Source organism: Atta cephalotes, assembly GCF_000143395.1.
Source record: "Atta cephalotes unplaced genomic scaffold scaffold00084, whole genome shotgun sequence".
Taxonomy (NCBI): Eukaryota; Metazoa; Arthropoda; class Insecta; order Hymenoptera; family Formicidae; genus Atta; species Atta cephalotes.
In genome coordinates, this window is record NW_012130148.1 from 228,890 (window position 1) to 240,370 (window position 11,481).

Genomic DNA, 11,481 nt, shown 5'->3' on the forward strand with positions numbered 1-11,481 from the left:
TTATATATATATTATATATATATATATATATATATATATATATATATATATATATGTAAATGTATCTATATACAATATTTCTTGTTACAATGCATTACAGATGTGAAAGTCTATCGATAATGTGCTATACGCACATTACATTTATGTAAAACATTATCGAAACAGACGTATCGTTTTTATATATAATAATATATAGATAAGAAAAATTTTATAATTCGCCTAAATATACGGCTGTTTTAACTACGATATTTTTTATCAATCTTCTATCCATTCTTATGTCACTGTGCGCTGCTATATCTAAATGAAAAGATGAAATTAAAGCTTTTATGCGAAAATTTGAAATAATATCGGAATGTCAAAATTGAATGTGATAGTCGCGAAACTGTTATTCTGACTATGCGGTTTAAATATACTTATAGACATCAACGAGTGGATTCTTAAATGGCTTTATGCACACAACTTTCGATCGCTGTCTAATGAAATATAATGTTGATAATTGGGTAAAGAGAAGCACTGAGACTGTCAGTGTGCACCCGAAGCCCTATCGCGCAAACAACAGCGATCGAATGTGTCTGTACCGCGTACGATCAGTTAGTGTTTGTTGTTCGATGTTTGCGAAGGAATACAATATACGGAAAGAAGCAGAGGACAATCTAAAAGAGCATGGTAAAATTCCTATTTGTAACTCGTCTGCGAATGTAGTCTTCATTAATCGTATTACAGCTATTGAAGACTTCGGCAGTACTTTGCATAAGGAATAATCATTATTAAAAACAAAGAGAGACAAAGTGTACTGTTTTGAAAGTTTAAAAAGATGATATCTCTTTTGTATGAGAGATTATAAAAACACAATAAGATTTTCATATAAGGAAAGTTTATTGAACTTTCGAAGCAAGAAAAGTGAAATGGATGGCAAAATTATGATAGATTGTCACAAATGAATAATTATAATAATTAAAATTATACACATGATATTTGACGTGAACTGACGCTTAGAAACCCAACCTTCAAGCATTCAAAATGATAATGATAAATGTAATAATGATTTGTTTAATGTGATTAATTGTGCAAATTACAGGTATTTCTAATAATTCGTATAATATTGAGGCAGCACGTGTCAATACATTTACTCATCGCATCATCTTTAAGTAATTATTAATGTTTGGAGAACTTTACATATATTTGGATAGAGGTTTTACTTATAACAAAAAGAGTGTGTCTGTCCTTACACGATGTCACCTTTGAAGCGAATCCAATATACGGAATCGATGATTTGCAGAAACTTTTTACTTTGGTGAAGATCGCGTACGCTATGCTGGTGATCACCCTGTTGCTAATGATGTGGGCGTCCATGGCGCGGATGCACGAACTACCGGTCCACTATCCATCGTGTTTCTTTAATCCGCTTTGTACTTGTTCGAAAGCCATGCCGGATCTTGGCAAAGTAGCATGCTACAGTGTACCGATGCCACGAATACCGCAGCCGATTAATTCATCTAAAATGTATATGCTGCAACTGGAGAACAATGGGCTGAGGTTTCTACAGCCACAGTATCTTATGAATACTGGTATTTGATTGAATTAATTAATATTACGATTCATAAAATGAAGAATCACAGACTACATATCATGTTATCTTTTTTTTTTCAATTTTCATTACAAATCATATTTTTATATGATTTAAAAACAGTATTTTTACTTTAATAAAATATTAAATGTATTTTTAGTTGTAAAAATACATTTGATCTACAGATATGTAAAGAATAGATGATGTTTTTTTTCCAAAATAATGTAATGTTTTGTATATTTTATATATTTTAGGTCTCTATCAACTACAGATTAAGCATAATCCTCTGTCGGATATTCCAGAAGAAGCCTTTCTAGGTCTTGAGAGATCATTATCGATGCTCGACTTGTCCTACAATCAACTTGCAAGCATACCGAGCAAATCATTTAAACATTTACAAAAACTGGAAGTTCTCGAACTCACAGGTATTCGCTATCGCTTTTACCGAAATAAATCAAATATAATTGTACCAAATTATAGTTTTGAAAAATCTATTGACTCTCATAATAATCTAAAAGCATAATATCATGTAGAAGATTACTAAAGTTTATAACAATTAAGAATCCGCCAATTGATGTATTGATTTGAGTCAATCGTAGCGAGTTCTTTACGATTCTCCCTACTGTCACTCACTTAAAGCCATGATAACGAAGCCACAATGATGAGGGATGAGATGTAATGAGGATAATTACAGTTGACATGATCTCAGAATTTTAATCTCCGGGCTCTAATAATAATTTTACATACAATCTTAATTGAATAAATTTTTAAATAAAAATGTACCGAATTTCTTAATCTAATAATAAGTTCACAGAATATTTATTTAGATTGAATACAAAAGAGATTAATCAGAATATTTATTTAGATTGAATACAAAAGAGAATATTATTATTTATAATAGCTTTAAAAATATTATACAGAAAAATTTATGTAACATAATAAGTAGTTGAAAAGTGAAAATATTATCACATGCATAATTTTGTATGCAGGCAACAAGATATCTCGCATTGTGCCGGAAAATTGGCGTGGTTTAGAGAACTCTTTGCAAATTCTACGTTTGGGAAAAAACGCGATTGAGAAATTGCCAGCCGATGCCTTCGTTAGTCTCACATATTTAGAGATCCTTGATCTTCGAAAAAATAGTTTGAAAGAGATCGATCCTTCGGTATTCAGGGATGGGATGGCTCACCTGACACATCTTTATTTGAATGACAATCAACTGACATATGTGCCGTATACCCAATTGTTTTCATTGAAACGTATGAAGGTCCTTGATCTCAGTTATAACAAGATATCGAAAATGCTGCATGTTCAACAAGAACCGGAGATCAGGAGTATACAGATGTCTCTGGATGTATTGCAACTGGATTATAATCAAATCGAAACTCTCGCATCCGGTGATTTTCAACATTTTTACAAGATCAACCACACATATCTTAGAGGCAACCCTTTGATGACTATCGAGGTATAATAATAAATTAAAAATTATATATAATTTGATAAGATTTAAATCAAACACATCACGAAATTGGAAGAATATTTAGAAATACTTAAGAAATTATATAGATCTTATATTGATAATATCTATTGAATAATAGCATTGATAGTTATATATATCGAATATTTGCAATTAAAGGAGGGTACATTCAAAGATTCGCGCATTCGTGAGTTATATTTGAGCGATTGCGATTTGCTGGAGATCAACTCGGCCAACTTAGTCGGCTTGGAATCGTCGCTCGAGTTATTGGACGTGTCAGGAAATAATATAACTATGCTTCCTAATCATCTATTTCAAGAATTCGATCTTCTGCGTACGCTTATCTTCCGCGAGAATCGTATCAACACATTTTCGCCAAGTAAATAGTGCATATTTTTTACAATTAATGGACACAAAACAAGCATGATCCTCATGATGTATATTTTTAGCTGAAGTTTTTAGTGGCTTCCAATATTTGTATAATTTGGACCTCAGTGGCAAGCAGAACAGCATGATTTCCCTTCAAGACTTACGACAAATGAGAAATTTGCGTTTCCTCTCGATCTCCCGAATGCCACAGGCAATCTTATCAGCGAATGATTTTCTAGAATTTGGTATGGATATCAAAGAATTACGAATAATTAATAGTAATCTGAATACGATAAAAAATCACGCTTTCATGCACGTTCGCGGAATCAAATATCTTGATTTTTCTGAAAACTCGATATCGACTATAGATGATGATGCTTTCTCAGAGGTAAATTTTTTATTTCGCTTATTACATTTTCTTAGTTAGCTAGAACTTAATATCCCATACAACACAGAATTTGCAGCAATATCGCTGCAAAATTTCTGCATTATTGTTACAACATGCAATGCTGCAACAGTATTGCTGCAACTTTTGTGCAACTTTGTGCTATAGGAGTAAGTTAAAGGAATTAAATCTTTATAAAAGTTAATTTGTAACATTAAAACCGATGTTCATAATTTATTCTTATTGTTTAAGATTGTTTAATGTCTTAAAATGCAATACGAATCTGGCTTATGACATCTTAATGTCACTATGCTTAAGTTGGTCTTAGATATAAGAATCAACTATGAATACCGGCTTAAATGTTACTATATTGTAATAAGAAAATTATATAAACAATACAAAGTTGCCTAAATTTTTTTTGAAATATTTATATATAGGTGGGCTATTCTCTTTTAACATTAAGGATGTCTCATGGTCTCTCCTCCTCAATTTCTGAAATACCAAATCGGCCATTTAAATCGTTAACAAATTTACAGCATCTTGACCTTAGCAATAACAAGATACAATCTTTATCTGCTACATCTTTTCATTTTTTAAAAAGGATAAAACGCATTGAGCTTCAAGATAACGAAATTGATAGCATACTGAAGGGTACCTTTCAGGTAAATTTCTTCTTTGTATAACATGTATCTTATATGACAAAAAATTATTTGATTAGGGTGACATCCATTCAACTCTGGAAGAAATCAACTTCGCTTTTAATCAAGTGAGAGATTTGCAAACTCATACATTCATCGATTTGTCGGCTTTAATGACAATTAATCTGGAGGACAATACTATCGAGAGGATCGAAAAACGAGCCTTTATAAATATGAACCGACTTAAATATATCAATTTGCGCGGCAATAAGATTAAAGACATCACCGATGAAGCCTTTCAAGTAATTTAATATATGCATACAGGCTAAATCTTTGTTAAATTAAAAATCAATTTAGAATTAATTAAAAATAAAGATTCTGCCATTTGGATTTTTAAAATTTAATGCAATTAAAATTATAATTTTTATTGTTAAAAAATAATTCTATAAGTGTTAATTATTTTGTATTCGTTCTAAGTAAAAATTCAGTGATTTAATTTATTTATATTTTGACAAATTAATGATTTGAAAAGAATACTTTTATAATAATATATATTATTGATGAAAATATTGTTTTAGAATTTACCAGATCTTGAGTTTCTTGATCTCGCATATAACAATCTTAATGAATTTGACTTCGCCTCATTCGATCAAGTGGGTACATTATCATCATTCAAAGTCAACGTTAGCCATAATGAAATTTCAAGATTATGGGTAAATAGCACCTCTTTCATATCTTCATCTGGCGGTGAGTTTACAATCTTCTTACAATGTTTAATAAATTTCAAAAGGAATATTCAAAAGGAATTTTTCAATTTAGAAATTATAAATAATATAAAATTTAATTTTGAATTATTTCGTTTTATTTTATTTTATTTAAACTATTTAATATTATTTATTTTCTCTACTTATTAAACTGTTTTTATTTACAGTTATTATTATTTTTAAACTGATATTCTTAATTTCCACATTTCTTTTAGTTAGTGGTAATGTGCAATCGAACATCAAAGTTCTGGATTTGAGTTACAATAATATCTCCGATATTACGAAGTATTACTTCAAGCCGGTCGAGTATTCACTCACTCATCTGTATCTGTCAAACAATCAATTAAGAAACATCACTCAGGATGTCTTTGGCAATATGCCTCACTTGCAATGGCTCGACTTGAGACATAACGGGTTGATAGAGATATATTTTGATTGTTTGAAGAATACAAATAACTTGCAAGTGTTATTTTTCTCTTGGAACGAAATCACAGACATCCCAGCGGAGACTCTAAGATCCTTGAAGAAATTGCGCATCATGGATTTGTCTCATAACAAGCTGAGAACACTGCCAGATAACATGTTTACTGACTCTGATATAGAGAGTCTTGATCTCTCGCACAATCAATTCACGAGACTGCCCGTCAAAAGTATGTCGGTAATTTCCACTGCAAATTTAGCAAATTTGGATATGTCCTGGAACATACTATCGGGAATTCATACCACCGACACAATATTCAGACTTAGAGTAAGTTTATTACTCTGAGAATTCTAAGATAGCTACTTTTTTTATTAACTATGTCATTTAATTGTTTACTGCTAGTAATTATATTATAGATTATATTATGTGTATTATTATATATTATATAATATGTATATATTATAATATATACATTATATTTGTATATTTTTTAATGTATTATTTTTCAATAGGGTCTTGTGTGGTTAGATCTATCGTATAATCGACTTGTTAGATTAGACGACGGCGTATTTTCTGATTTACCATATCTAGCTCATCTTGACTTAAGTCACAATAAACAACTTATTTTGGAAAGCCGCGGAAGGACGTTCTATGGTTTAGAGGACACACTTCTGTATCTCGGTCTGAGCAATATTTCTCTCTTAAGTGTAAGTATTTTATTATATTCTATACACAAAAAGTGTATAGAACAGTAGCATGTAATATGTAATGTAGATTCCAGAGTTGCCTCTAAGACGATTGCAAACTTTAAATCTGGCACATAATGGATTGGCATCGATTTCCCCGGAAATGTCGTCCAATCTTACATCTCTTCATTATTTAGATTTAAGTTATAATGATTTAACGGTGGTACCATTAATTACTCATACATTACCGGAATTAAAAACCTTCAATTTGGCAAACAATCCCATTACTGCTATTACAAATACTAGTTTTCTTGGTGTGGCTGATAGTCTCGAAGAGCTCGATATACGAAAACTCAGTCTGTCAAGCTTTGAAGTAAGATTGTATTTATATTTCGAATTTGCATGTCACAAATTTTGCAAAAACCGTCATAGACACGAATCGATTTTTGTAGGCAGGAGCACTTTGCAAAGCTACCAAACTCCGCAAATTACACATTACTGCGTACAATAATATAAAGAATTTCAACTTTCCCAACATCCTAGAATATAACCATGGTTTAAAACATTTGCTCATTGATGTGAGTACTGGAATAGCGTACATATAAAAATTAGATTTACTGAACATATAATATTTGTAATAGATTCAAAATGACACCAATCTAGAGAAAGAAATGAGAGGGAAATTGCCTTATAAATTATACAAAATTACGTTGACTGGTAAAGCTTTAAAGACTATACATCCAGAGATACTACACGTAAGTTTTCATTTTTTAACTCATAATTAAAAGATTTTTGTGAAATTTTCGATGCATTTTTTCATGAAACATATTTTTTATTTAAACGAAAATTTAACTGTTTGGATCAAAATAATTCTTATTCAGAATTAGTTAACTTATTAAATTTTATTTGAGTTTTGATTACTATCTGTATTAATAATTTTATATTATCATAAAGTTTAAATTTTAATAAAAGTAATTAAAGTCATGAATTGTATTTAAAAATGTTAAATATTATTAAGTATATATTGAGTAACTTTTTAGGGTATGCGAAATCCCCATCTTCACTTCAATTTATACAATACCAGCGTGGCGATTGTGCCGCGAGAAATATTTAGAAACGCACAGCGTGTGCGTAATGTAACTGTGGAAATTCGCAATAGCGATATACGATCATTGCATAATCCATCATCCAGTTACAAACCGGGAGTACCAGGCCAGCGATTCCTTATGAAACTTCGATTAGCGAGTAGTCATGTCAATTGCGATTGCGATATTGGGTATGATACAATAAAATCAAATTGTTATAGTAAAGGATAGTAAAAGAACATTGAATATAGATTTAAAAGAAACAAAGCATATATTAGTAAACTGTAATATCATTATTTCAAAATATGGCGATACAGAAGACAAATTAATACATTTACTTGATTTTAAAATTTATTAAGTTTTATGATTTTTGTAACTTAATTCTTCAATGTTGGGATCATTATTGCTAATTAGCAAAATATTAATTGATCTCCTAAGATGAGCAATAATAATTTCTTTTCATAGCTGGATAGAAATATGGCAAAGGAAGCACAGACAATATCAAGAGGACCAATGTATTTCTTACGACGAATTCCATAATTTCAAGCGAGAGGAGAGCGATGAATTTAATTGTTGGGACAATGGTTGGGATGACGATATCCGCGAAACGTTCTGTCTGAACAAAAACAATGTATCGTTGTCAAATTTGTTAAAAACGGAGCTAGAATGTGGATGGGCCACGGCAAACATTATCGAGCTGAACACTATTTTCTTGGTGTTTTCAGTCATTTTAGCTGCTGTTTTGTATTAAGCGTCTTTTTCTCAATTTCATTGTCTTCTAGTCCGAAGACAATGTTTTGTCTTTCTAGTTCTCAAACTGATTCGTGAATTTTATCATATAAGGTATTGTAAAGAAATGATTGTTATGTGTGCTCATAAATTTGTACAAAGAAAGATTAAATCGCAATTAAAGAATTTCTGTAAGGCTAACACTATCATGATTTTATTTGTCTTTTACAATATAATATTGCATTTTAATTGCGCATTACAAATTTAGTTACAATACCAATTGCCATTTGTACAATTGGCAAAACAATAAAGCCAAGTATAAATATAAGGCAAACGTACACACTGAGCAATTGTATGATGAAAATTGTAAGTTTCACAGCTACTTGCTGAATATTCTTAGTTCTGCGTATATCGATTATCTTGTCTAATACGAATCTCAATATGAAAGAAAACATCTGGAATGTTTCAAGAGATACATGTTTAATCCTTTACTTTCGACGATTCGCTGATATAGAGGATTTAGAAAAGCGCTATATAATCACCTGAATAACAGGAACAACATTAATAATCATGTATATCAGTCCCAACAAAGATCGTGCTGTAGCCTGAGCCATTACTACAATCAAAGCAGCGAAGGAATATTCGGTACGTGGTGTACCACAAGATTCCTGATAGGTAGCTAGATACTCTCGACAATTGGAGAGAATGCTTTGCTTTGCTCTTCCTTCCTGAGGCTCGTCCTCTTTGAAAACATTCTCTACAATGTTACAACATAATTCGATTACCTAATGTTTGATTTGTACTTTTTAAAAAATATTTCTTATGCATTATGTCAACTTACAAATTGTATCATCAATATAAGATTTTAATTACACGTGTTTAACACAAGAATTAATGTTACAAACAAAGTTTTTATTACATAAAGAGATTTGTAATATCCCAATAAGTAACAAATAAAAAAATTTAATGATTACTTACTTGACTAACATAATTATGATTATCATTTTATTAAATAATCGATTACTAATATGTAATGAAGTAATACTGTTATTGTATTAAAGTGTTATATTTACCTAATGTGTGATTAGATTTTCCACAATCCATATGATTGGTAATAGAAACACTATACGGATTTTTGTATTTCCACGAAACATATTCAAGTTGTTGAATCATATTTTTAGATGTGGATGTATCATATTTCTCGATATCTAAATTTTTAATCTCGCTTAATGTATTCGGAACTTCATTCACATTGATCACGCCTATTGAAGATTGAAAAGACAAATTGTCTCCACTAGAACACTTCGATTCATCCAAAATCTTAGATAAAAATTAAATTCGCGTATTACTTATACTATTATCTTGCGTAATAATTTTTTTAATATTACATGATATTCCTTTTTACTTTTCTGTACAAGCTAGAATTGTTTGCTCGTTGAGATTGTTCATGTTTAACGATAGGATTAATGGTGTTTAATTTGCAGGGAGCAACTAAAACTTGAACAGTTTGCTTTTCTTCGACACGCATACTTGCGAAATTTACATAAATTATTTATAATATTTAAAATTACATACAAATTGATAGAGAGTGACAACGAAGTCGAATGAATTTTTCATTGAGCTTATCGAACATTCATCTTTCTATAGATCGTGAATGCAGCACATTTACGCGAAAAATATGGAAATTATTTTTTTGGCTGCAATGATACTTGCATTTTTTATATATAAAAACAAATTAAAATTTTATCTAAAAAAGTATTCGTACTAAGCATTTGTAAATTTCTGAGTCTTGTTTCATGTAAAATGATATAATACATATTATCTTGGATTTTGAACGAACCTTAATTAATTTATTCAGCAATTAATTTAATTGGCAAAATCATTTATGAAGCAAAATTTCTATTTATAATATATATAATGATCGTTGCACGTATCGAAACTGAAAATTAATAATTTTATACATATGTTAACATGGTATGTAAAACTGAATTGCTGATTAATTATAAATTAATTAATCGAAATTGCTCTAAAACTGAAATAATCATATAAATTATAAAATCTACAAAAATATCAGATTTTACAGTAATGATAGTTTCTTCAGTTTCTATTTTTTCGCATTTTCATTGCTTATAATTAATATATTAATAACATTATATTATATAATATATTTATTTTTAATTTTATATATGCATTATTTTATATAGATATAGTTGTATATTTATATCAAAATACTTCATGATCAAACCAAAGAGAAATATGAGAGAGGACGTGAGGGACTTCCTCCTGTAACCGCAAAATATCGCCGTGCGTTACTGCTTCTAAAAAAATGAACATAAACTACACGATAATGTCCATTTTTTGCAGTGCTCCTGATGGAAATAAAATGCTAAAATCGCTGAAATAACTAAAATCTATCGAATTATAATAGATTCAAGTTTCTCTCCGTCTATATTCATAGTCAAATCTTATATTTAAGATAGTTTTAAGTACAATCTTAAGATGTCATTAAACCGATTAGAAAACCGTCTTAACATCTTAAGACAACTTAGTTTTAAGTAATGCTTTAGATGGTCTTAAAATAAAAACCAACTATGGGTATGGTCAACGCGATGTTGCAAACGCTTTGAAGCATTTTTTAATTGGTCAGTTTGTAAAATTCTTTCTTCTACCAGGTGTACAAATATGAAATGACGATTTTTTTTCCCCAAAAAAAAACACGTTAAATTCGGAAGAATAATAAAAAGAGATTTATTCAAAGTATGCTCCATTGTTAATTACACATTTTTCCCATCTTTCGGGCAATTTGTGGATACCACGCCAATAAAAATCTTCCCCTTTTGCCGCGAACCATTCATCGAGCCATTTTTTCACATCTTCGTACGAACCAAAGCGCTGCTCAGCAAGTGCATGATTCATCGATGCAAACAAGTGGTAATCGGAAGGAGCCAAGTCTGGTGAGTAAGCCGCATGGGGTAGAACTTCCCAACTGAGTGCTTCCAACGTGTCCCGAACTGATTTTGCCGTATGTGATGGAGTATTGTCATGGAGAAAAATGATCTTGTGTTGCCTCTTTTGGTATTCTGGTCGTTTTTTAAGCAGCGAACGGTTCAAATCGATCAATTGTTGTTGATAACGTTTGGTATTAACCGTTTCGTCAGGTTTCAATAGCTCATAATAGACCACACCCTTCTGGTCCCACCAAATACAGAGCATCGTCTTCCTGCCAAAGCGATTCGGTCTTGCAGTCGATGTGGATGGTGTGCCTAGGTCCCATGATTTTTTGCGCTTGGGATTCTCAAAAAAAATCCACTTTTCATTCCCAGTAACGATACGATGCAAGAATGACTTTCTTCTGTATCG

General features: G+C 30.7%; 2 protein-coding genes across 2 annotated transcripts; one reads left to right on the forward strand and one right to left on the reverse strand.

The window, feature by feature from the left end:
- The first annotated feature begins 1,312 nt into the window (after nucleotides 1–1,312).
- On the forward strand, nucleotides 1,313–8,143 carry LOC105624668 (chaoptin). The gene is made up of 15 exons (XM_012206024.1): nucleotides 1,313–1,568; nucleotides 1,822–1,992; nucleotides 2,557–3,032; nucleotides 3,204–3,423; nucleotides 3,494–3,801; nucleotides 4,236–4,460; nucleotides 4,517–4,738; nucleotides 5,015–5,183; nucleotides 5,416–5,948; nucleotides 6,134–6,328; nucleotides 6,396–6,680; nucleotides 6,760–6,885; nucleotides 6,949–7,062; nucleotides 7,348–7,583; nucleotides 7,858–8,143. Exons 1-15 carry the CDS (start codon nucleotides 1,313–1,315, stop codon nucleotides 8,141–8,143), a joined length of 3,822 nt encoding a protein of 1,273 aa, XP_012061414.1.
- A 223-nt stretch (nucleotides 8,144–8,366) lies between these two features.
- Nucleotides 8,367–9,649, reverse strand: LOC105624669. The gene is made up of 4 exons (XM_012206025.1): nucleotides 9,527–9,649; nucleotides 9,195–9,441; nucleotides 8,664–8,878; nucleotides 8,367–8,576 (listed from the first exon to the last, which is right to left on the reverse strand). The coding sequence occupies exons 1-4, from the start codon at nucleotides 9,647–9,649 to the stop codon at nucleotides 8,367–8,369; spliced, it is 795 nt and encodes a 264-aa protein (XP_012061415.1).
- Between the last annotated feature and the right edge of the window lie 1,832 nt (nucleotides 9,650–11,481).